This window comes from Panthera pardus, unplaced genomic scaffold, assembly GCF_024362965.1.
Source record: "Panthera pardus isolate Hobbes unplaced genomic scaffold, ASM2436296v1 HiC_scaffold_24, whole genome shotgun sequence".
NCBI lineage: Eukaryota > Metazoa > Chordata > Mammalia > Carnivora > Felidae > Panthera > Panthera pardus.
In genome coordinates, this window is record NW_026526810.1 from 113,604,806 (window position 1) to 113,630,727 (window position 25,922).

General features: G+C 52.7%; 1 protein-coding gene and 1 non-coding gene across 19 annotated transcripts in view; one reads left to right on the top strand and one right to left on the bottom strand.

Annotated features, from left to right (window-relative positions):
• Window positions 1-12,178, top strand: part of LRRC74A (leucine rich repeat containing 74A) — a 47,724-nt gene extending 35,546 nt beyond the window's left edge. For 13 of the 18 annotated variants that reach the window (XM_019427253.2, XM_019427264.2, XM_019427266.2 and 10 more), the window contains 5 exons: window positions 1,035-1,130; window positions 3,982-4,128; window positions 6,411-6,518; window positions 6,664-6,746; window positions 10,556-12,177. In XM_019427253.2, coding sequence (XP_019282798.2) covers window positions 1,035-1,130; window positions 3,982-4,128; window positions 6,411-6,518; window positions 6,664-6,746; window positions 10,556-10,682 — 561 coding nt within the window. In that variant the 3' untranslated portion in view covers window positions 10,683-12,177. Of the gene's footprint in view, window positions 1-1,034; window positions 1,131-3,981; window positions 4,129-6,410; window positions 6,519-6,663; window positions 6,747-9,101; window positions 9,281-10,555 lie in introns of those variants that run through there. The other 5 variants (XM_019427255.2, XM_019427261.2, XM_019427263.2 and 2 more) reach the window with 5 other exon arrangements.
• Window positions 12,179-13,271: 1,093 nt separating this feature from the next.
• LOC128773121 (U6 spliceosomal RNA) lies at window positions 13,272-13,378 on the bottom strand. The gene has a single exon (XR_008417403.1). It is a non-coding gene; the product is annotated as a U6 spliceosomal RNA (small nuclear RNA).
• Window positions 13,379-25,922: the final 12,544 nt, after the last annotated feature.

The window sequence follows — 25,922 nt, forward strand, 5'->3', positions numbered from 1 at the left end:
GTGTTTTCGCTCTGGAGTCCATCAGAGCCCGGGAGACACCTGACACATAGTAGATACTCAAAGTTTTGGCTGCCTCATCAAGAAGCCACCCGGTGGAAAGCCTTCAACAGTATTAACTAACATTCGTTTGCTGCTTACTATGTACCAAGCACTCTCTTGAATACTTTGCTTGAATTGATTTATTGGATCCTCAGAGTAGCCCTAAGTGATAGGTGCCCAGTGGCCAGGGAAATAACCCAAGGCCAGAAAGCTAGTAAGCAGAGCCACTGGGATCTATGTTCCTTGCTGTGAAGCACCACACCAAGCTTCATTGGCTCCCAGCCCCATTGGAATAATGCCCTGAGTGCTTAGCTAAGTCCACGTGGTCCCCGTGATCTGGCCCAGCCCTGTTCTGTGGCCTCGTTCTTTCTGCTCCTGCTCATGAAATGTTTGCTATTGTCCAAACACCTCTGCACCTTTGCACTTGCCTCCCCTTTGCCTTCTTTGGTGCATCTCATTCCCTCCTCTGGTCCTAGCCCTGCTTCTTCAGACCAGAATAATCCCTATTAGTCCCGCAAGGCTTAGTTCCAGTGTCCCCTCCACTGTACCAGATGCCCCTTTCCTTGCTCCTGCAGTACCAGTGTGTACCTCTCTGTCACTGCCCTCCCCACACGTCTGATGCTATGTGCTTGTTTGCCTGTGTCCCCCTCTAGAGTGTAAGCTACGTGAGGGCAGAGACCTTGTCACATCTGCCTGTGCATCCCTTAGCACTCAACCCAGCAACCGGCACACGGCAGGCCTCCAATAAATGTTTGCTGGATGGATGGATGGATGGATGGATGGATGGATGGATGGATGGATAGATGGATGGATGAGCAGTGAGATGGGTAGGTGGATGGATGACTGGACAAACAGACAGGGAGACAGATGCCTACAGAGGAGTCTGGGTGGAAGATAGAGATTACGATTTGATGGGAAGAAATGGAAGCCACACTCTGAGCCAGGCTCTCCTATAGCCAGCTTGTCCTCCTTCTGTCTCGCCCCTCCTCCCACAGCTTTTCCTGAACCCTGTGAGTATGGATGGGGCTACGTTACTTATCCTGTCCATCAAGAGGAACCCCAAATCCAAGATGGAGGAGATTGACATTTCTGTAAGTGATTAGATCGTGGTTGCTTGCACCAGGGAGCATGCCAGGTACCACGGCCACGCTATGTTGGCAGGTGCCAACAGCTCTGTCCTCTCATGGGCCCTCACACAAATACTCCATGAAAAGGTCACTCCTTCTAGAGTACGACTTGGCCTTCTCTTGGGGTCCTTTTAATAGGAGTAGCCATTCGGTCGATAACATTGTGGTGTGAAATCATTTACCAGATCCTGATGGGTCTAAGAGCAGAAACAGCAGAATCAAAGGTGAGAGACCCCCAGAACAGAATTTGTTCACTGCCACCTTTGCTGATGGACAGCCCTGGGCCCCAGAATGGTTCCAGAATCATAGAACTTTTAACTTTTTTGGTATTGATTGATTGATTGATTTAGAGAGCATGCATGAGCACGTGCAAGTGGGGGAGGGGCAGAGAGGGAGAGAGAGAGAATCCCAAGCAGGCTTTGCACTGACAGCACAGAGCCCAACGCGGGACTCAAACTCATGAACCGTAAGATCATGACTTGAGCCGAAGATGGATGCTTAACTGACTGAGCCACCTAGGCGCTCCCAGAATCACAGAACTTTTAGAATCTGAGTCCTAAAACATGTAATAACTTGTATTCTTATTTCGTGACTTGGCTGACTGAGTAGAATTTGAAGGTAAGGCCCCCTGGTGGAGGAGGAAGGCCTGAGGAGGTGACTTCACTGGACCAGGTATTCTTGCCTGAATCCTCAGAGAGGTGATAGCTGGTAAAAACAATATCCTAGACCCGCCCGCCACTTTATACGGTTTCCCCCCCAAAGGGATTTTATAGGCTTCGGCTCATTTGATCCTTCTCTGGGAGGCAGGTAGAGTGCACCCATGTCCTAGAGCTGTTCAAACCACACAAATGTATTGTCTCAGTGTCCTGTAAACCAAAGCCCAAGATCAAGGTCGTGGTAGAACTGGTTCCTTCAGAGGACCACGAGGAAGAATGCGTGCTGTGCTCCTGCCAGTTCCTGGTGGTTTGGTGGCAATCTGTGGTGTTCCTCGGCTTGGTGGGAGCATCGTCTTGATTTCTGTCTTTAGCTTCAAATGGCGCTCTCCCTGTGTGCACGTCTGTCTCTGTATTCAAATGCCCCTTTTTAAATTTTTTTTTAACGTTTATTTATTTTTGAGACAGAGAGAGACAGAGCATGAACAGGGGAGGGGCAGAGAGAGAGGGAGACACAGAATCTGAAACGGGCTCCAGGCTCTGAGCTGTCAGCACAGAGCCCGACACGGGGCTCGAACCCACGGACCGTGAGATCATGACCTGAGCTGAAGTCGGACGCTTAACCGACTGAGCCACCCAGGTGCCCCAGGACTTCAACATCTTTTTGATGGGAACACAATTCAACCCATAACGAGAACTTTCCCTCACTTTCCCATTTTACATACAGGGAAACTGAAACAGAGAGGTTGGATCACTTGCCCAGGAATACACAGCAAGTGAAAAGCACAACAAAGAGTAAAGCCGAGGCTTCTGCCTCCCACTCTAGTGCAGTGTTAAAGTCTTGTTGTGTTATTTTAAAGCCACACAAATATGACGTTTTGCCAAGATTTTAATGCCTTACAATTATATCAGTGATGATATTTTGAATATTTAAACCCAAACACCTTGGAACTTAAAAAAAAAGTAAAATTTGGACTTAGGTTTGCCACAGATTATAAAACATTAGAAAAACATACCTGCTTTTCTTTCCAGTCTGTCCCCTGGTTCAGTCTGTTTCTCCTTAGGGGGCTTCTCTCTACGCTCATCCTACAGCTCTGACCTTGTACCCCTGAGGCTGCCTTAGCTCCCACCCCACCCTGCCTCTGGGTCTCAGTTATGTGTCCAGATTTTGTTGGCATTTGCTCTCCCTCCTTCCCCCCGCCCCCAGGGCAGGTTGGAAGGCATGGAGTCAGTCACTGTCTTGGTGTCTGAGGGAACGTTAGAAATGGTGCTGTTTAGGCCCCAGATGGCACAGAAACCCACAAGCTGGGATCACACTGGCATTTTACAAGCCTGCCAGGACAGACAGGTCTGAATTACACTTTTCCTTCTCTTTTATCATCTCTCCTGATGTAACTCTAAACAGTGTTGGAATTCCTTCACTGCTTCTAGAACTTTCTCTAGAATATCTACAGATCAGGATGGGGGAAGCCGTCAGCCCTTTAGCATGAGTTTCATTATTTGAAGTGGCAGAAGATGGTCAGAACCACATCTGAGGAGTGAAGCAGGCTGACTGAACCAATGAAGGCCCAGTTTGGTCAAACACTGCTTCATAGACCATGTCTTCTCCTGTGGCCTACAACCCAGCTCTGAGGGCACTTCCAAAAGGGGAGTTCCCAATGGGTTTTGAGCCAGGACAGGGTGGTTGGAATGAGGGATCCTCGTCCGGGGCACCTGCTCCCAAGACCAACACTGGTATAGAAATGGACATTTTAGGACATTTGCCTCAGGACCAGTCTCCTAACCCCATAGCTGTGTCTCATCTGTCCCATGCAGACACCGATGCTCGCCATCTTAGAGCAGAGCCGAGCTGACCGTGTGTGACACAGGCTGCTGGCACTCGACTAGGACATCTGATCACACTCATGTGCAAACTTTACAAGTCAAATCACAAGCCCTAGGAAAGATGAACTCTCCCAGTCTAGAAGCAGCACTGCAGAACAAGCTGGAAAAGACCAAACAAAAACAAACAAAAAACAAAAAACGAAAAAAAAAACCTCTCTGCCTTTGGCTTGGATGGGGCGGCTGGTCTGCAGGGGGGTGGGGGATGGGCGTGGGGGTGGAGATGTTACAACAGCGGGCGATGCCTTCCTCACAATGGGTCCCCTCTCTCCCCTCCTCAGAATGTGCTGGTGTCTGAGCAGTTCGTAAAAATATTGGATGGGGTGTGTGCCATCCACCCCCAGCTGGACGTGACGTACAAGGCAGTGCAAGGCTTCTCTGCCAAGAAAGAGCTGCTCTTGTGGACAAACCCCATGAAACTGATCCAGGTGAGCCCTTGCTTTCCTCTCAGAGACCCCAAGGACCAGCGTCTCCCCTCCCCCGAAGTGTCTGCACAGTCCTCTCTGACAAGGAATGTCTCAGACATGGAATATTCCCTGTGGATGTTGGGTCCCCTCAGCAGGAAGAGGGGATCTGGGATCTGGGTGAAGAGGGAGGGGCTTGGAACAGGATGGTTTCCACCAGCCAGGCTCCTCCACCTGTTAATGTGTGGCTGAAGGCAAGTCGCTGTGCTCTCTGTGCCCCAGTCTCTTTACCTGGAAAATGGGTATAACGATAGGACTCACCCCGGGAGGGCTGCTGTGAAGATTGAATTCTACAACACACAAGAAGTGCTTAGAGCAATGCCTGGCCGATAATAAGCGCCCAACAAATGCCAGCTCTTTCCAATAGCCAGTAAGGATGCCAAGACACCCCTGTGGTGAAGACAGCTGTTTGGTGGCTCCAGCTAAAGTGGGACCCTCAGATCCTTTATATCCAGTGGTGACCTGCCCCTGGCTCTAGTCTTAGATCACAGGAGGCAGATAAAACCATGGAAATGAAAACCCAGACAATTTTAGAGCTGCCAGGGAGCTCCTCTGGTCTGACCACCTCACAGAGTAGCGCCCAGCCCAGGCTGGTGTTCCCATGCCTGGCTCTCACTGGAGGCAGAGTTGACGGGGAAGCTGGATACAGACCGCTTGCTACCTGGGGTGATACCCGTGCAGATGTAGATTCTAGAGGACGTGTGCCGCTGGGGCTACCTCCTGCCCCTTGGTTGGTCTGCTCTGTGCCTCAGTTTCCAGGACTAAACAGAAGAGCTCTGCATGGCAATTATTGTTGTGTGGAAAGTTCTAGAAGGCAAGGGGGGTATCGAGTACCTTCACAAGTCAGATGACATCAGATGGAACCGAGGGGACACCTGTTTTGCAAGGGATGGAGATCTCGGATGGAAAGCGGGGGCCCCACCCCTGCTTAAAACAGCATAGAAATCTCTAGGGATCTCATAGGAATCTCAGATTAGAAACCGAGCCAGATATGCGATGTAAAACACAGTCCTTCCCCTCTGGGGAGAGGGGACAGGCAACAATCTGGTTGCAAAGATGGGACAGAAGCAGTAACTTCTCATAGAAAGCATCATACGATAAATAATAAATGAGTGACCAAGGCAGCAAATACCATCTGAATCCAGATTAGAGGCCACTGTGGGATTAGGCAAACAGAAAGGGACATGTCCTGGGGAAGGGTCTTGAAGAGCAAGAAAGAATTCAGGTCAGTGACAGTGACAGGGAGGGAGTTCTGGGGAGAGGGTTCCCACTAGCAGAGGAGCAGAGCAGGGTGCACACAGTGTGCTTGGGAGATGGGAACAGAACCATGTGGCTCCAGCAGGAGAACCGTGTGGTTCGAGGCTCCTGCAAAGCCTGGAAGCCAAGGCTACCCAGGGAGGCTGGGGCTAGATGTGGCCGTCCTCAGATTCTAGGCTCAGGGCTGGGGTTGGATTCCACAGGGAGCGGGAGCCAGCTACAGTTGCGGAGCAGTGGGTAAGGTGAATCCGGTAGGACCAAAGAGTAACCTTTCAGGCAATGGGGAGGGAAATACACTGAAGGGGGTAAATATGAGAGTGGGAATGCTAATGAAGGCACTATGGTAGTATTCTCCGTGTGCTAACTAGTATTCTAGAATGGCGCCTTGCCTGAGGATAGCAGTGGAAGTGGAGGGACAGATGTAGGAGATCCCCTAATGGGAAGCTCCAGGATTTGGTAAATGGCTGGGCACATGGTGCATGTGGGCAAGTATGTGCGTGTGTGTGTGTGTGTGTGTGTGTGTGTGTGTGTGCGCGCTGGGAGAAGGGAGGCCTGTGATGATCGGAGCGAGCCAATGATAACTCCAAAACGTCAAGCCCAAGGGACTAAAATAAAGGTGGTGACGCTGCCACCACAGGGAGGTCTTCTGTAGCCCCACCCTCTCCACCTACCCATCCCCCCTGGTTCCCATAAATCCAGCCCCACAAGATTTCCCCCTGTTTCTCTGCACTAGCTCTCACTCAGCGCCAGGCCTGTGCACGTGCAGGTTCCTCTGCCTGGAACACCCTTCTTCCTGTCCTCAGTGTCGTACTCATTCCTACTCTTTCTCTAGGTCTCTATTCAAGTTCACCTCCTTGGGCCTGCCAGGTCTGGGAGCCTGGGCCACCTTTTGGCGGAAGGTGGCAGTGGAGGGTGGGGATGGGGTGGGGTGTTGTTAATAGATGTTACAAAGTCAAGTATTTGCTTCTGGTGTCTCCGGTTTCTCTCAGAGCTATGCAGACCAGCACCAAATCACGGTCATAGACTTCTTCAAGAGCTTGAACCCTAATGGAAGAATGATGATGTCTGTGGGTGACTTCCGGAAAGCTATGATACAGGTGTGCTGAACCCTAGTGGCAACAGCCAGTGTGGGGTGTGTGTGTGTGTGTGTGTGTGTGTGTGTGTGTGTGTGTGTGTGTTTAGGCCTGGGAAGGGGTAGGCAGAGAGCTCCGTTGACTTTGCATGTTCCATCCACTTCTTCAGCAGGACAAGGTCCCTATGAACCCGTACCAAGTCAGGGAGCTGATAAAGAAGCTGGCTGAGAAGACAGGCATGGTGAACTTCAGGTCAGTCTAGGCCCAGCGCCCATCTTATCCTGCTTCTGCCCCAGGCAGGCCCCCAGTTCTCTATAAGGCGTCCCAGTGGTGTCTACATTTGATCAGGTACAGCCTCCCCTGAAGCAGCTGGCCGTGCCCTCCCTGGCTTCCGAGGCTGGCCCCACTGTCTGCCCTCCTCCTCAACTTCCAATTCACCCTCCCAGCAGAGCTGCAGCCTCAACCGTGTGCTGTTGGCTGTGGGACCAGATTCTGGGGACACAGTGTCAAAGCCAAGTAGGAGGGGACGTAACAGAGCACGTGGGTAGGCCCTGGCGTGGTGAGAGGTCTGTGGCAGGTGCCTGGGTAGCTCAAAGAGGAGGATTACTCGGGCAAGAAACAAGGGTGGAAGCGTGAGCCTCACGTGGCTGGGAAACTGCAGCCACTCAGCTCTGCTGTGGCCTAGGGGATGATGCCGTTGTGACTTGGGCTCAATTCCTTAAGGAGACAGGAAAGGGCCTGTGTAACAGTAAGAACTGTAAGAACACCTGTGAGCCCCTACCTCCTCGGGCCAAGTACTCTGTGGGGCCCCAAACCTGCCCAGGTGCCTGACGCTGTGGTCGCCCATATGTGGCCCAGGTGCCCGGCACTGTCATGACCCATATGTGGCCCAGGTGCCCGGTTCTGTCATCACCCGTACGCAGTGAAGGATGAAGGCTCCCAACTGACCCAGCAACCACTTGTCTTAGACACCAGTCCTTAGGGAGCTCTATCAGAGGGACCCCCCTCTGGTCCTGCCCCCCGAGCCTTCCCACCCTGGACCTCTGTTCTGTGCCCTCTTCAATACTTGCCATGGGGAGAAGCTAGGGCAAAGATAGGAAAGGCAGCCGGACCCATCTGCACACCTTGCTTCTAGGGAGGGGGCAGCTCTTCACAGGGCTCTTAGTCTCCAAGTGTTTAGAATGGGGTGTAACCACAGCACCCAAGCAGCTTTGTAAGGATAGAGTAGGGACAATGTGCCTAAGAGGCTGGCACATGTCACCCAGCAAGGGGGCTCGTTCTGAAGATGTCTCAGGCTTGCACGTCCCCCACACCGCATCTCTGTCCTGAAACTCCCCACCTGCCCCCACTAAAGTGGTGCTTGTTGTCTTTGGGAAGCTGGTGGGAAGTGCCCAGGCAGAGGCCAAGAGACCAGGTTCCAGGTCCAGCAAACCCTTCAGCTTTGCAGATGAGGTCAAGTGGCCATCAAGAGGCAATACTGGGGTCTGGGTCCCCGTGTCTTGGGAACTGAGGGGGCGGTCTCTCGTGGGCACCTCAAATTGTCCCTCAGCTCTATTCTCATTGAAGAGCAGAGTGGTCATTTTTATTGTTGCGTGAATTTTTTATTTTCATTTTTGTTACAAATAATATCTACTTGTAAAAATTCTAAATCCACAGAAGTATAGCAAGAAGAAAGTGAAGGTTCTTTTTTTATCTCTTCTCCACGGTACATGCTGCCTCCCATGAACAGTCCCAGCGCACATTTCCGTGCCTTTCCCATACTTGCCATCGAGTGTGCACGTGTGCGTGCACACGTGAGTGTGTGTGGTGTAGTGGTTTAAAACGTGGGCTCTGAGGCCAGACTGCCTGAGTCCCAAGCCCAGCTCCACTCCTGTGCACGTTACCCAATCTCCGTAAGCTTCAATTTCCCCATCTGTACCGTGGAGCTTATAATAGTACCCATGACATTGGAGCTTTTGAGGAGTAAATGGATTAATGCCTGTAAAGCATTTAGAACATTACCTGGCATGTGCTAGGCTCCGAGTACACATATGTTTTATTATACATTATTGTACCCTCACACTGACAAACACACGGTTTCTTGTTTATCCTAAATAGAATCATGCTATCACGTTCCTCTGAATTTGCTCTGCCTTCCAGTATGCCTTGGCAATCTTTCCGTGTTTGTGCATTTAGATCCATCTCAGTCTTTTTTAACTGCCGCGTGCTATTTCATAGCACAGAAGTCTCCTTATTTATCTCATTGTTAGGGACATTTAAATTATTTCCATTGTTTTGCTACTACAAATAATACTATAACCAGCATCCTTTTGTAGATGGTGTTTGCCCACACATGCTTCTCTAACAAGGTGGAGCGGATCCAGGGCAATCGCTGGGCCAAAGGGTGTGCACATTCTAAATTTCAGTCGACTGCTAAACCCTTCCTTGCCAATGGCAAAAACCGATTCTTCTGCCCCCTCCCCGGGCTGACACCAAAACTTACCCATGTTCAACCCTCCTGCTGCGATGGGTTTACAAATGATCCTGCTTGGATTTGAGTCTGCCTAAACACTCCCTTCAATCAGGCGGCATTGGCACTCAGCATTATCCCCTTACCTTTCAAACCAGTTTCCTAAAAACAGAGAAGCGGTAGCAACAAGTCTGGTCTGAAAAGAAGTCGCCGCGACGGAGAGGTCCTGGCAAGTCGATTGGTGGCATTCAGGAGGCGAAGATCTGTTCTGAAACCTCCGTAGACAAACACCAAGGCCAGACTGCGAGCGAGCCAATAAAGTCTGCCTGGGTCCCCATGTCTCTGGGCTGCAGGTGGCGTGCCCCCGCCCCGGCCCCGCCCCGCAACTGGAGCAGCGCCCTTTGGTTTTGGCGACCAGCAGGGGGCGCATCCTTGGTGGCCTTAGTAGGAGCCGGAAAACAAATTGGGAATGCAATGGCGTTGCTAGGCAGCAGGAAAAGAGCGGGGGGGGGGGGGGGGGGGGGGGGCTTGGAGATCAGTGCACAAAGGCAGTCATCCTAGTAAATGTAAACTGTATCCAGGAGAGAGATTTCAGAGACGCCGGAGGCAGTGGAGAGGGAGCAGATGCTCAGGAACAAGGACGGGGTTGAGGTGGGGGGGGCGGGGGGGTGCTGCTTTAGAAGCAAACGCTGAGGGGTCATGTGGAGAGAGCCCAGGATGGGAGAGAGACCTGGCATGTAGTCATAGCCCAGCGCCACCTCGCCACCTGAGCGTGGAGCCTTACGCTTCCATCGGAAAAAAGTAGGACAGCCGAAATTAAGGCTTCCCAATCTGTTCTGGGAATCTACTGTTCTACATTTCTTTTTAAAATTCCTTGGAAGCTAAGGAGACACGAATTGCTGAGCACAAGAGCAGGGATAGTCAAGAACAGCATGCGCTGAGCAGGTGCGGGGATGGGTAACTGGCCGGTTCTGATTAGCCCCGCCAGTCGTCTCTGTGGATGCACAAGGGCAGGGACTGAATCACACATCTCTGTACCACCGCACAGTGACTGACACATAGGAGATGCTCAATAAAGACCTATGGGGTGAACAAACACATTCACCTGGCAATTTTGGGGGGCAAGTGGTGGAAAAGTGGGAAAGTTTGGGGGTGACCAGGAACCGACCCTTTAGAGCCCTGATGTGTGATGCATGCTGAAACGGCATCTCGGAATCCAGTCACTGCCTTTGGCTTTCCCTTTGCTTCACCAGGGCTGGAGTGGAGGCTGAGGCCTCTCTGCCCATGTGGCAGAATCATTATTTGAAATAATTTATACCCCCTCCCCGCAGTGCATTTTCCCCTTTCCCTTCCTTATTCAAGGTCTTAGCCTGAAGTTGAATTTCCATTAATTGGGTGACAGAGGGGCTCAGAGTCAAAATTAGGATAATAAAAGAAAATAAAGAAATGCACTAAGGGGTTCGTGGGCTGAAACTCACATCTCTCATACTTGTCAGGGTATGTAGATGTCTTTGACTCCACAAATAAATCGAATCCCCTTAAAATCAGGAGCCGTGTCATTTAGGTTTATTATAATCTATAAATTTCCCCCACCAAGTCTCTTGTCCAGCAGCTGCTGGTGTCTGGGTGGAGCCCTGAGGATTATGAAGCCAGGGGGTATCAAAAATTGTGGACTATGTTATGGATCAATAAAAACAGCAAAGTTTTCTCCAGATGATTTTAATGTATCTCTTGCATAAAAATGAAAGGCAGCAATTTTCTGATCAAATGTTATGTTTTGTTTGGGTAGCTTTGGGGAAATTATAGAGATATAGGGAAGCTAAAAATCCACCCCCTCGCCCGCAGTCCTCCAGGCCAACCCTCAACATTACCAATCCCAAGAAAGTGAAGGACGACAGAGTCAAAACCTGCCTGCAACAGTCTGGGAACCTTCCCAAAGTTGGAGTAATTCCGACTAGTGGCCACTAGGTGTCAGGTCAGCTTCAAATTCCTGGTGAACACACTGCTTCCAGATCCTTACAGAACGCTTTGCAGCCTTTGTACTTTCTGTGATCTCCCAAACTTCTGCCCACCACCCCCCAAAAGCCCGACACACGAAATCTGAGCCCTGGAGTGTCCAGCAGCCTGACACTTGGGCAAACCTCTCCAACGCTCAATGTCCTCGTTGTGAATTGCGGTTTCTAACAGCGAACTTCGCACCGGTGCTGTGAGGCAGAAAATCAGGGGTGGGCGGGTAAAAACTCCGTAAATATTCAGTCCCCTCCCCCAGTCAGCCCACCCTGGAGCCGGGCAAGACCACAAGAGGAGACAGTGTTTCATTTGGGTAGGAGTGCACGAGGAACTCATCCTCTGACCATCAGCTTGCCCAGTCTGGAGGCTGGTGGGCGGGAGCTGCAAACCCAAGGTGGAGGTAGAGGAATCTTGCAAAGTAGGAGAGGCCAGCGGGTCAAAATGACCCAGAGGCATTGGACTACACGCCCAGCATTGAAGGAGGTCCGGCTGCAAGCGAGGGAATCAGCACCTGGCTGTGCCCCTCCTAACCTGCCCTAACTCGGTGAGCGTCATGTGGTAGCTTTTTGTTCCTCACAGAAACCCGGTGCAGGAAGAGTTTATTATCCTACTTTACAGTTGGGGAAACGGATGCATGGAGAAGTTAAGCATCTCACTCAAGCTTTCTTGCTAGTAAGTGGGGAGGCGGAGATGCAGGCCCTAACAATATAGCTCTGGCTCCCTGGGGTCTTAACCACTGTGCTTCCCTGCCCCCTGCGGCTTCTGTGCAGCAGCTCCACATCCAGACCTCGGAGTTTAAATGCACTTACTCTGTCTACACTGTGTCTACAACAGAGTGAGGAACAACTAGATTGATAAGCAAGCACGAGCTGCAGGCCAGGAGGGAGGCAAAGGCGGAAGATACTGTTCTAGTGTGGCTGATTGCTGAAGGTCAGGTTGACAGGCCGTCCCTGCTCCCAGTATTGATCAGAAATTGTGCCAGGGGAGGTAGGATGGGTGGACAGAAGGAAGCACATGGAAAGCACTGTGCACCCGCGTCTTAAAGCAGTTAAGCATACGGGGTTCTGGCACCGGACATTTTGAGGTTTGAATTGCGCCTGGCTTTCCCACTTAGCTCTGTGACTTTGAGCCAGTCACTCAACCTTTCTGAATCTCAGTTTCCTCACCCGTCAATAGAAATGATAATGGTCTCCCCTCCCCCACAATTTAATGAGATTGTGCCGGTGAAACCCAAGGCCTAGCATACAATAAGTGCTTCCTATAAGGATGACCTCATCACTGTGGCTTTCCTTTCCGAGAGGTGGGGGGAGGGGAGGCCTAGGTCCTGCAGGGCACAAGAGGGGCCACACCAAGCAGCCATCTTTGAAATATCTACGTACTGGGCCTTTTTTTCTTTTTTTTTTTTTGGATTTGGGTTCTGTTTTATTTTGATTTTTGTTTTTGTTTGGTTTTGTTATTTATTTAAATCAATTGAATTTTGGGAAATATCTGCTTAATGATAATGACATTAGCTTTACAATCCTTTGCATCAACAGCACTGACAATGGTTAATTACTCAGAGCCAATTACTGAGGCCCCTCTAAGACCAGGACATTAAAACCGTGTCATCAGCACCCAGCACACTAACCCCCTGTTCTGGAAGGCTAGGCATCCATTTTTGTCTTCAGTTTCAGATCATTAGGATATAGGACAATTTCTAACAATCCTGTATTCTTGAGGGCTATTAAAATGCAGATCTTGTAGAATTATCAATAACGCTGTGTCTATATTGAGCTTGTGATATGGAAGACCAATGGAAGGTCAATAAAAGCTACAATTATATTATTCTTGCCAGATTTCTGCACAAGATAATTCTTTTTTTTTAAGTTTGTGTGTGTGTGTGTGTGTGAGCGAGAGAGAGAGAGAGAGAGGGCTTGAGCAGGGGAAAGCAGAGAGAGAAGGAGAGAGAATCCCAAGCAGGCTCCACACTGAAGCATGGAGTATAATGCAGGTCTCAATCCGACAAACCTGAGATCATGACCCGAGCCAAAATCAAAAGTCAGATACTCAACCAACTGAGACACCCAGGCACCCCTACACAAGATAATTCTACACCAAAATCAATGTTACCACTCCTGGGATTTCCTTTCCCCTTCTTAGCTGTGGCCTCTCTGGGTCCCCCAGATAATTAAAGAAACCAAAGGCAGATTGGCTTACAGACACAGTTTGGCTCACTGATAATGTAACCCATCTCTAAATTTAAGATGCATGCATGCACGTGCACACATATACACACATGCACATGTCCCCACACACACTGAACCATCTACAAATTTGAAAAAAATATGGAACGCTTCACGAATTTGCGTGTCATCCTTGCGCAGGGGCCATGCTAATCTTCTCTGTATCGTTCCAATTTTAGTATATGTGCTGCCGAAGCGAGCACTAAGTACTGGGCCTTTGAAACGTCATGGGAAGCATTCTCATCTCAGGGTTGGGTTTAAGGCTTGCATCAGATCAAAAGAATTCGTCCAGAATCTTAGGAATTAGAGGGAGGAGGGCGGACCAGGGACTAGCAGCGCCATGTGGACAACGCAGGGGACACGGTAAAGAGCTGGCATTTTTCTTGGCTGCTGAGGTCCAAACCCCTCTCCCTGGGCTGGGAATGCCTCACCTCGGGGGAGGGGTGGCAGTGACTTGCAGCCGGGACCTAGGATCACACCTCCACCAGAGGCTCAGAACGAGAATCCAGGGCTAGCATCCCCCAAAAACCAAAGGCCACAGTGAATTCTCTCCAACAGCTGCAACACAGCAGCTGGATGCGTGGCCTCAGAGCGGTGGCGAGACTGATGCGGGAAACACAGGCAAATGAAAACTTAAATTCCCTTACGGCCTACAGCCCATCAACAAGTCCTTGGCACAGGCAGAGTGACAGTTGCCAGGAACTCTGCTGCCTCAATGCGATACTTTGCTAAAGGCAAAAGGCAATCTTAGCCTACCGCCCAGAATCCTCTAAGTCTGCTTTAACATATAAAAATTCCTTTAGAAACTTCCTTTATCTCTACCCGCCCCCCAAATATATGTTAACCATCATCCTCCAAGCATATGGCCCACTGACAGACATCTGAAGGGCCTCATGACTGTTTACTAAACAGTAATAACTGACCTTTTCCTAACAGCACCTAGCCCCCCTCAAAGTCCTGGAAACCTTGCTTCCCAAATACCGTGGAGAATTACTCTATCCCTAACCCCCTCCCAACCTGAAGGAATATATTCAGTCACCCGTCACAACCCCAGCACAGTTGTTTCTGCCCACGGGTCCTGTCCCCGTGCTTTAATAAAACCACCTTTTCGCACCAAAGACGTCTCAAGAATTATTTCCTGGCCGTCAGCTCCAAACCCCGACATTTCCACATCAGTACTGGTGGGATGGGCCAGGATACAGAACCCGCGGCTCGGCGGGGTGAGCTGCAGGGTTGCTGTGTGGCCACAGTGGCAGCTGCAGCGTCCTCGAGGGACCAGGCTGCTTTGCCAAGCAGGGGCTCTGGATTGGTTTTGTTTTGATTTGTTTTGTTTTAAGCAAAAGAAAACAATGATTGGCAAGGCAAGCCTGCGACCTAAATCCTGGCTGCAGACCAGTGGCCTTGAACTACAGGAAGGGAACAGTTCTCCTTCAGGAAGCAGACATCCTGGAGGGGGAGGGGGACCAGGAGGCTGGGAGGCCCACCTTGAGGCCCAGTGGTGCCTTTAAGGAGGGTCCATGGTGTGACCCTGGGAAGACTGCTTTTGCTGTCTGGCCACCACCTTAGGGAGTCTGTGGATCAGCTGGAGGAGGGCTGACCAGCTGGCTGCCATGGTGGCCAGGATGAGTAAGACAAAACTCCTGTGTGTGTGTGTGTGTGTGTGTGTGTACACGCGTTGTAGTATAAATCAACATACTGGGTTTTTCTCCCAGACTGCTACCAAGCCTTAAAAACCCTTGGGGGCCACCTGCATGGCTCAGTCCGTTAAGCGTCTGGCTCTTTTTTTTTTTTTTTTGTAATGTTTGTTTATTTTTGAGAGAGAGAGAGAGACAGAACGCGAGCAGAGGAGGGGCAGAAAGAGAGGGAGACACAGAATCCGAAGCAGGCTCCAGGCTCTGAGCTGTCAGCACAGAGCTTGACATGGGGCTCGAACTCACAAATTGCAAAATCATGACCTGGGTCGAAGTTGGACACTTAACTGACTGAGCCAACCAGGCGCCAAGCATCAGGCTCTTGATTTCAGCTCAGGTCATGATCTCAGGATTGTGGATAGAGCCCTCATGGGGCTGAGTGCTGATAGCGTGGAGTCTGCTTGGGATGCTCTCTCTCTCTCTCTCTCTCTCTCTCTCTCAAAATAAATAAACATTTATCAAAAAGAAAAGAGTCTCATTTTAAAAAGTAACTAAAAAAATAATAAAAACCCTTGGAACTTCCTGAGTGGCCAGACTGTCTTTGTTATGCTAATGAGGGCTGAGTGGGCCCTTAGATCCCTTAGGGATGCTGGTAGCTGTGAAAGACCAACCTGGGAGTAGAGGTGGTTAGAGATTGAGTTCAAGCACGCAGCCAGTGTGCAATCCTGCCTCCCTAGAGTTAACTCCAGTGGAAAGTCTGGACAGCGCCGCTCAGGGGAGCTTCCCGGGAGGTGAACACCTGGATGTCCTGGGGTGGGAGGGCATGGAAGCTCTCTGCACCCTCTTTCAGGGCTTGCCCTGCACACACCTCCATTTGCCTGACCCTGAGCCAGATCCTTTCTAATAAAACTGTAATCATGAGTATAGCACTTTCTGCGAGTTCTGTGGATTGTTCCAGTGAGTTATCAAACCCGAGGGGGTCCTGGGAACCCCCCTCACCCCGTTGTAGCTGGCAGATCAGAAGTGCAGATATCCCAGGGGACCTCATTGCAGCTGGCATCTGAAGTAGTCTGTAGGGGACTGAGCCCTTCACCTGTGGACTCCAAAGCTCACTCTAGAGATGCTGCCCAAGGTATGATGGAAAAGGAGCACGTGTATACAAATGTATGCTCACATTTGAATTATGGAGACATGGTGTGTGTACCCAAATACGTCCAGGAACGGGGGGCATCGGGTGGCTCAGTCGGTTAAGCATCTGACTTCAGCTCATGATTTCACAGGTCATGATCTTGCGGTTTGTGAGTTCGAGCCCCTTGTCTGGCTCTGTGCTGACAGCTCAGAGCTTGGAGCCTGCTTTGGATTCTGTGTCTCTCACGCTCTCTGCCCCTCCCCTGCTCATGCTCGCTCTCTCTCTCTCTCTCTCAAAAAAAAACATTTAAAAAATGTTTTAAATATGTCCATGACCAACAAGAGGGGGTCGGTGCCCAACAAGAGGAGCTTACCTGTGTACTAATCCCCAGAAAGGATGAAAGCAAGAAAGGATCCTTTCTCTCAGGCATCCTAAAGGCCAAACCGGGTCACTCTCGGCTTGTACCTCTCCTGGCTGAACCTACGATTTCCCAGCAGAGGGCGCTCCAACCTCACAAATCCTCCACCTCCGAAAGCTTCCGCACTCTAAGGTGGGGTCGGGTGGGGGGTCTGGGGAGAGTAGAGAAAAAGAAAGCAGGACCCCAGACTGGCTCCAGGAAATCAAATTCAGACGAAAAGGGCAGCGGTGCAACCGGCTTCGGTGATACTGGTCATACCGGAGGAGCGTGGGTCGGAACTCTCCACCTGCTTGGAGATCAAGTTTCTCCACCCAGGGGTAGTCCAGGTTCTGTGGGGGCTGAGCTCTGCAATCTGGGGGACCTCTTTAAGAAATAAAAAATTACAAATACAATATGAGGTATAGTAAGTGGATGTTTATTTAGAATGGGGGAGAAATCCACACATTTTTTAAAAGCTGACAGTGGCCTGAACATCAGCCCAGGCCTTGGTAGAGGGTCTCACTGAGTGAGGGTCTCCTCAGCTCCAGACTTTTCAGCTTCTTTAGGGGTGGAGGTGATTCCGCCTCTGCCTGCATCACCGCCAGCAGCGGCCAGACGCTTGGGAATGGGGAGTCCAGCTTGCCTCCTGAGCCCATCCTGCCATGAAAACAGGCTAGAAAGACTCAGCTCCAACCCCTCTCTCCCCACCACAGTCCTTGGAGCAACCAGTTGAAGCCGCACCATGACCAGGTACGTGTGCAGGACGCTGTCCCTTCCTCTCTGCCACACCCTGGAGCCTGTCCCCTCTGCCTTTTGAGGAACCAGGGAGATCTCTCTTCTTCCTTGAGTCCTGGCTTCACAGTGGTTTCTCAATCCACTTGCCATTATTTCAAGACTGTAAAACTCACAGCCCCTAAAATGCCTTTCCTAAGGGCCCTGTGAGGCAGGAAATAACCTTTTCTTAAAAATTAGTGGGGAATGCAAGTCTGGGGGATGGGGTGGGGGAAATTATGTACATTTATTTATACTAAAGTGTAAACGACTTCAAGTAAATTCAACAAACATTTATTAGGGGCTTAACTGGTGTCCACGGCTGCTGTGGGTATGTTGGGATACATCAGTTAGTAAAAACAAAAGCCATCCCTTACATGGAGTTGATGACATTCCAGCAAGAAGAGACTGACCACAAACAATAAATACAATCAATAAGTGAGTCATACAGTAAGTTAGAAGATAATAAGAGCTATGAGGGTGGGGGATGAGCCAGGGAAGGAGGTTCAGGAGGTGCATTGTTGGGGGTGTAAAAAGAGGTATTTGAACAGCGACTTGAAGGACGTCTGGAGGAAGAGCTTTCCGGGGAGAGCAAAGGCGCCAAGACAGGAGCAGCCGTGCAGGACCAGTGAGCGAGCCTGTGCAGCTGGAGCTGAGTGAGGGGAGGAGACTGCTCCGTGTGGGGGGTGAGGTGAGAGGGGAGGGCCAGCCCAGGTGGGGCCCTGAAGGCCAGGATAGAACACGGGGTCTGGGTGAAGGGCGCCCTTGCAGGGTTCGGGCAGCAGAGGGCATACTCAGACATCCTTTGGAAGGGTGTTTGGGCCGCTGCTGCGTGAAGACAGACTCTAGGGAGGCGCCTGGAGAGTGTCCAACTTCAGCTCAGGTCATGATCTTGCATTTTGTGGGTTCTAGCCCTGCGTCTGGCTCTGAGCTGTCAGCACAGCAGGGAGCCTGCTTCAGATTCTGTCTCCCTCTGTCTCTGTCCCTCCCCGGCTTGTGCTCAGTCTCCCTCTCTCTCTCTCAAAAATAAATAAACATCGGGGCGCCTGGGTGGCGCAGTCGGTTAAGCGTCCGACTTCAGCCAGGTCACGATCTCGCGGTCCGTGAGTTCGAGCCCCGCGTCGGGCTCTGGGCTGATGGCTCGGAGCCTGGAGCCTGTTTCCGATTCTGTGTCTCCCTCTCTCTCTGCCCCTCCCCCGTTCATGCTCTGTCTCTCTCTGTCCCAAAAATAAATAAAAAACGTTGGAAAAAAAAATTAAAAAAATAAATAAACATCAAAAAAAAAAAAGACTGACTTTAGAGACTCAAGGGCAGAATCAGGAGAGTCACTTGCGAGGCTATTACAATAACCCAGAGGTGAAGGGGGACCTGTGGAGGCGATGGGGGTGGCAGAACCTTGGGTATATTTAAAGGTGGTGCCAACAAGATTCCCCCAGCAGATAAGATGTGGACTGTGCAGAAAGAGAGCAGCCAAAGGTGACCCAAGGTTTGGGGCCCCGAGCACCTGGAAGAATGAAGTCTTCATCGCTGAAACAGAAAAGTCTCTGAAGGAGCAGATTCGGGTGTTGGAGGTGGGGAGAAGGAAAATCAATTAATTCAGGGGGTTATTAGATGGTGCAGGGAGGAGTCACACAGGTCCAAGAATGGGCTCTGGGGGAAGCATCGGGACTGGGGTGTATGCTTGGGGGAACTGGGTGTGGTAGAGATGACATTTAGTGCCAGGAGACCAGCGGAGGCCCTGAGGGGCTGAGCAAGGGGAGGGGGGGGACCCCAGGGTGCAGGGAAAGCGGCCAAGCCACAAAGACTCACTCCAAAACCTCTCCTAGGAACAGTGTCGGTGGGTGGGCAGGACAGGGAGAGCTCGGACAGGCTGAGGGCAAAAGCGACAGGAGAAGAAAGGGACAGGAGGGGGCCCTAAATATCAAATCTCCCATCGGGGCCCCGCAGGAGTCCTTAGCTCGGTGCGGTCACACCAGCAGCCAAAGACTCTTGGGCTGGGAGGGGATCAGAGGCGGTAAACCTCACGGTCTCCACGGCTGGGGTTGCTGCCCGCTACCCCTCCCCCACCCGCCTCCCGAGGAACAAGTAAGAGGAAATAAACGAGAGCACATTATGAACTGCAGAGCTGTATACAAATGTGAGGGTTTATCAATATGCATTTGCCGGAATGTGAGGAGGAGGAGGAGAGGCGGGGAGAGGAGGAGGGAGGGGGGAGGAGGGGACCCTTCACTCAGCTACAGAAGCCCTCCTCTTCAGAGCTCAGTTCAGTCAGGGCCAACCTTCCCTAGCTTGTCAACATGGCTTAAGAAAGACTAGATCCATGGCTCTCGACCGGGGGTGATCCCGCCCCCTCCCCCGAAAGAACATTTGGCAACGTCTGGAGACGTTTTTTGGCTGTCATAGCTTGGGGAAGGGTGCATCGAGGAGGTAGAGGCCAAGGGTGCTGCCGAATCTGTGATGCACACAGGAACCCTGCTGTAGACGGAGTGTTTGTGCTCCCCCAAATCCGTGCGTTTAAATCCTAAACCCCAAGGTGGCAGCATTAGGATATGAGCCTCTGGGGTGTGATTAGATCACGACGGTAGAGCCCTCATGAATGGGAATAATGCCTTTATAAGAGAAACTCCCAGAGCGTTCCCTTGCCCCTCCACCATGTGAAGACACAGAGATGGCCATCTGTAAACCAGGGACCAGCTCCTCAGACCGCAAACGTGGTGGCACCTCATTATTCCAGCCTGCAGAACTGTGGAGAGAGAAACTTCTGTTGCTTATACGCCACCCAGTCCACACTGTTCCTTTGTAGCAGTCTCAACAAACTGACACTAAATGGAGCAGGGGGCAGGTGCCCCTCCCTGTCTTCTAGTGAGAACTGACAATGCCTGGCCCTCGCTTTCCCAGCCTCCCTTGCAACGAGCTGTGCCCATGTGACCCAATGGGGTTCTGAGATGCGAAAGGCAGGCCACTAGGGGCTTCTGGGAAAATCTTTCCTCTTTGATAAGACAAACAGGCACCGAGAGAGCCTGCCTTCCACTCTGCTCCTGGGCATGGCTGTGTGAGGACGTGATGCTTCACGTTGTGGCATCCGTCGTGTGAACTGGAGGGGGCATCACCAAAAAGGCTGAGGGCAGCAGGGCAGAAAGATGGGACTCGCCCGACTTCAATGACATCACTAAGTTGCTAGGCAACCCTGCCTCACACTCGCCTGTGAAATGAACCAATAAGTGTCTTTCCATCTTAGGCTTCTTTGAGTTGAGTCCTGTTACTTGTACAAAAAGCATCCTAGGAGACACAGATCACCCTCCCCGTGCTTCCTGTGCACAGCATCACTGTGCGACCACTGTCTGGTGACACACAGCCCTCTCCTGTTGGACTGCGAGCCCCTGGAAGTCCGGGCTGTGTTCCCATCTGCGATCTCCATGCGTAGTTAGCAACATGCCTGGCACAGAGTAGGGGCTCAGCGATATCTGATGAATACATTGAAAGAATGGAAGACGGAGTGAAGGGATCCCTGCTCTCAGCCCAGCTGTTGGGTTTCCTGTGAGCCGCTCTGGGGGACACACCATCCCAGCCGCCTGGCAGTGCCCGTGTGTAAACACGTCTGGGGTGAACGCCCACAGATGCCTGAGATGACAGAAGTATTGGCCCAGAGGTTGTGGCTCCAGCACAACTCCGAAAGCAGAAATTCCAAGTGCATGGGGAAAGCCGAGGACTGAATCGTTCCATGGGGCCAGATTGGAAACATGCTGTAAACGCAGATGTTTCTTCTAGAACAGGCCTCCTTGCGGACACCCACCCTGCTACCCAACCCCCACAGAGATAGACTCTTCCACCTGCCAAGACCCCAGCCTCCCAGGGCTAGGGAGGCAAGAAGTCAGCCAGGAACCAGCTGGCCCAGTGGGGTCTCCCACGAAGAAGGGGTCTTCCCAAGAGCTCAGTGGTAGGGACCCTGACCGGGGGTGGCGAGGGTGACAAAGCCTCATTCCTCCTCACCCCAAGCTCCTTCCATGATGCCAAAGTCAGTCCTGCCCCCTTTCCAGCCTCGACTGGGTGCAGAGCCCCGTTTGGGTTTGCTACAAGGACCCACGTCAGCTTGGCAGGGAGCCCTCAGTGAGAGCGAGGTAGTGTCGTCCAATGGTTAGGGGCACACGCTTTGTGTCAGGCTGGCCTATGCCGCAGTCCTCACTCAGCCGCCCCCTTCCTCCCTCCTTCCCATCCTCTCTTCCTTCCTCCCCTTACCATCTATGAGGTCCTGCTACGTGCTGGGTGCTGCGTGTGGCAGGAGGGTGACAGCCTTAAGCATCACAGTCGGCCAGATGTGAATTCACACAGCAGCTCCACTGGGTGACACGGAGCTGAAACCACAATCAGGGAGGCGCACAGAAACAAACAGCCACCCGAACGTCGCCATGGTAGGAGTGCTCCGGGACAGCATGGCAGCCGTGGGGACTGGCACCAGTCATTCAGTTAATCAGACTCTCGTTACTGGGACAATAGGACCCACCTCCCGTGGCTTCTCTGAGAATAAATGAGACACCACCCACGGGCCACTAAGCCCGTCACCAGGCCCTAAGTGCCTCCTGATGGGAGGAATGGTGGCCACAATCAGCCTCCACTTCAGGAGGCTGATTGCAGGCCTGGAAACCTGGGGACGAGGCTGCAGAAAGGAGGGTCTTGCAGAGGCTTGTGCCCACAGGGCCTGCCAGGGCGGAGCAGCACTCGTTTCTGTTCCCTTCAGGCCCACCTTCCCTCTGGTCGGGCATTGTCACACAGCCAATGGGTGGGTTCCAGTCCCCGGGCAGGGCCTGCCTGCTTTCCCTGACCTTGGCCGAGCTTCAGCTCCTGGAGTCAAAACAGTATTCCTGAGTCAGTACACTCCTGGACCCAGGTCCCACCGCTCCCCTGGCTCGGGACGCCACGGCCCCAAGGGCAGTCACCCTGCCAGCTGGTAGCTGAGCCGGCTACTGTGCAGAGGTGACAAAGAGTGAAGCAACTTGGCCACGTGGAGGCCTGGTTTGGAGCTGGCAAGCAGCCCTGCAGGCCTCTGCTCCCTCCCCTCGGGAAGGACGGCTGACTGACTGGGACCTGACCTCCCACCCAGAGCTCTGGGGCTGGCGCACATGGGCAGCTAAGGGGAGCCCCTGAGCCCCGCTATCACTGCCGGCCCTCCCTCGTCGTCTCAGGTGGGTGGGACTGCGTGGGATCCTGAGGCTCCAGTCTCCTTGCTGCCTCAGTTTTCCCAGGAGGAAGGTCAGCGTGGGAACAGCCAACCCACCATCCTCTCTGCAACAACACAGTAAAGATCCAGAAACTAGAGAGGGCCTCCTCTCTTGGCCAGATGGAGTATGTGTTTTCAGAAGAGTGGAGAGATCGAGAACAGCTCTGACTTCAACAGGTTGCCCATAAGTCCGAGAAGAAAGAAGGGCAGGGGCCAGGAGAGGACAAGCCCCTCCTCCTTAGGCCCTGGTTGCCTCTTGCACAAATGAGGTAGTGGGGAGCACTGGTGACCCCCCTCAGCTGGAGCTCGCCATTGCAGGAGGCTTCAGTTCTGAGGCGGGCAGGCGGAGGGAAGTGGGGCAAAGAGGCGGGAGGTGGTGAGGCCTCAGAACCAGGAGAAAGTCTCCTCTAGGTCCTTAGCCAGCAGGACCAGCCCAGGCCTGCTCTGGCCTCTGGTCTCCAGCCAGGAAGTAATTCAGAAATTCCTCCAGAATGCTGCCAGGGCCTGCTCGCCTTGCCCCCGCCACCCCCGCCCGCCCCCCCCCAACCCCCCGCCCGAGCCTGCCTGCTTGGACCAGGCAGACTGCTAGTTTCCATCCCCCAGAAGCCTGCCAGGGACTCCTGCGGCCTCCCCGCCTCACTCACAGCTGGTCTGGGGTCAGACGGTGCCGGGAAAGAGCTGGCCGGAGGGGAGTGGCCCTGCATCCTGGGCCAGGGCTGGGGAGAATCCAAGCTCCCCAGAAGAGGGTGGAGAGGGGGCCCAACCCTGTGTGTGTTGTGCAGGGGAAAGAGGGAGGCTCAGCCTCCAGGATCTGCCAGGGGCCCAGCCTGGAGCCTGGCCTGGCTGTCAGAAGCTGGGCCCAGTGCCGTCTGCCCTCCCTGGCAGGCACTGGCCAAGTTAGGTGGGAGCCAGGAGCCTGGGCAGGGCCTGCCTCAACATCCCCACCTTCTGTCCCTGAGGCCACCGAGACTCCCTCCTTGGCATCTCCCGGGATCCCAGGCGGCTAATCCCCGCCCACGAAGATGTCCCAGGAGGCCTGGAGAGGGCGGGCCTCACATCAGGTTTTTGTCCTTCACACTTGTAGGAAGTTCAGGCTTGGCCAACCTGGAGTAAAACCCCAGGGAAAGGGCAAGGGAGGGATTCGGTGTAATCGGCGGTGAAGATTTGCTTTTGTCAGGGGGCAAGAACCTAGGCAGAAGGGTAGATGAACTTAATCTGTTCAAACTTGGGTCCCGGCCGGGCTTCCCAGTGGCAGGCCCGGTTCTCAAGGCTCACAACCACCTCCTGCCCCCTTCCTTCTCCCGGCTCAGGCTGGCGCTGTGGCTCCCGGGCTGCTTCCCTCCCATTTTCGCAGATAGGGAAGCAGAAGCACTGAAATGCCGGGTGACATCAGCAGCTCGTGGTAGGACAGAGTGAGGCCTCTGCTGCCAGCTTCCTGGAGGCCCTCCCTGGACAGCTCAGCAATGGCCCAAAGCCGAGCGGAGCTCTGGACTCAGATCTCAGCTTTGCCGCTCGCTGGCCTCGGGAGCTCGGGCCAAACACTTGACCCCCAGCTGCAGCTGGCTTCCCTGTAAGCGGGAGCGCACGGCCCCTTCCTGGGGTCACTGTGAACACAACCTCAATAAGGCTCATGAGGGGCCTGGCGCCAGGCCTGGCTGCAAGGGAAGCCCTTGGTCAACTGATACCAGCCCTTTCCATGGTGGTAACTCTGCCCCCGACCCAAGCTGCGTCCCCCACATTGCATAGTGTCAATTCCAGGCCTGGTTTTCAGACCCAGGGTGTTATCAAACTAGAAGGGGATCTGGACATGTCCTTGCAAGAGCTTCCCAGGCCCAGCTGCAGCTCTGGTCACCAACACAGTGAGTTGTATTTCCGTCCCTTGCCTTGCCTCAGTAGTGAGGCCAGCTGCCACGGATGCCGATCAAATGTCAACTGTCTCTGGAGGCCCGGTACGAGCTCCTTCCATTGTTGAAAGAATGCTAAGCACCTTGATTCGTGTCCTGATCTCTCAAATCTGCAAGAGCTGCGGGACACAAATCTTCACTCCTCACCTCCTTTAATAAGAGGAGGGCGCCTCTGGACAGGCCTCCACGTCCTCAGGGCTTTTGAGGGTCTGAAAACAAAGCACGGTCCTCTGCTCACCCCAGACGACAACTCTGCCAGCTGTTCTTGCCTGACCAGAAGATCCTTGGCCTTCTACGGCCCCGGCCTGGTCCTCTGACCTCCACCACCTCCACCCACCTGCTTAGAAACCTCAACTAGCTCCCTGACTCAGTTTCCCCTAAGCTGATCTTCCCCCTAAACGTGCACATCTCCTGATTTGGCCTCTGCTCCTGCCTGAGGCCTGATCCCTGGTCCCAGACCTCCAGCCATGAGCTCTGCACATCAGACGCTGCCCCCCCCCCCCCACACACACACACACATGCTGACCACTCCCACCTCTCACCAGATCTTCCTGACCTTCACCCCTAGTCACTAATCCAGGACCCAAGGCCTCTGCAAAGTGCCCCCTAATCCTTATCAGGAACTTCTGGAAAATTCAGGGCATCTTGAGTGCATTCACAGACCAGGCCAATTCATCACCAGGTGGCACCTGGGGGTTAACTGTGTGGTGTGGGCACTGGTGACACTTGCCCCATCCCTATTTCTTTTCTTTTTTTTTTTAACGTTTATTTATTTTTGAGACAGAGAGAGACAGAGCATGAACAGGGGAGGGTCAGAGAGAGGGAGACACAGAATCCGAAACAGGCTCCAGGCTCCGAACTGTCAGCACAGAGCCCGACGCGGGGCTCGAACTCACGGACCGCGAGATCGTGACCCGAGCCAAAGTCGGCCGCCCAACCGACTGAGCCACCCAGGCGCCCCATCCCCATCCCTATTCTTAAGGACATTGCCCTACCTGGAGTTACAATCATGCTCCTGTCCATGTACCCAATTCCAGGGAGAGAATGTCTCTGTTCTTGCCGTGTCTCACTCTGGAAAAGCCCCCGAAGCCGGGCTGCTTGCGCTCCCACTGACACAAACCATTTTTAATAAGAATTCTTCCCGCTGTAATTTTCCACATTCCCTTCCATTTCCGCCTCTAGTTTCTACATGGCTCAAGTGTGACAGGAATCCTCGTATTACCCCTACCCCCGGATGCCTCTAGGTCCTAGCACTTGGGACATGACCCTCTCCCTGGAGATGAATCATAACTCACAGACCCCTCCGCTGCCCTGCAAACAGATTTCTAGAAGGCCTTCCTGCACAGACAGGTCTTCAGCGGAAGCTGGGACCCTGCTACATACCTGTCAGCTCAGCCTGGCTCCAAGCCTGTGCCCTCTCCTCACCAAACTCCGCCACCTGCCCGAGACTCACTCCTCTCCGTCCGTGCCCCCCCTACAAGAGATCCTGTCCTTGATCCTTCCGCATCTGAGACATTTCATAATCGTCCCCTGTCTCAACACAACCTGTGCGGAAGCCCGCCTGACAGATCCCACTTTACCCTCCTCTGGCCATGTTTTTGTCTCTCCCACGTCTTGTTTCCTGGATAGCATCCCTTCCGGCGCAGGGTGAAAAGCGAGCGCAGAGCACTGGATGTAAGGCTGGCAGACCTCTCTTTCCA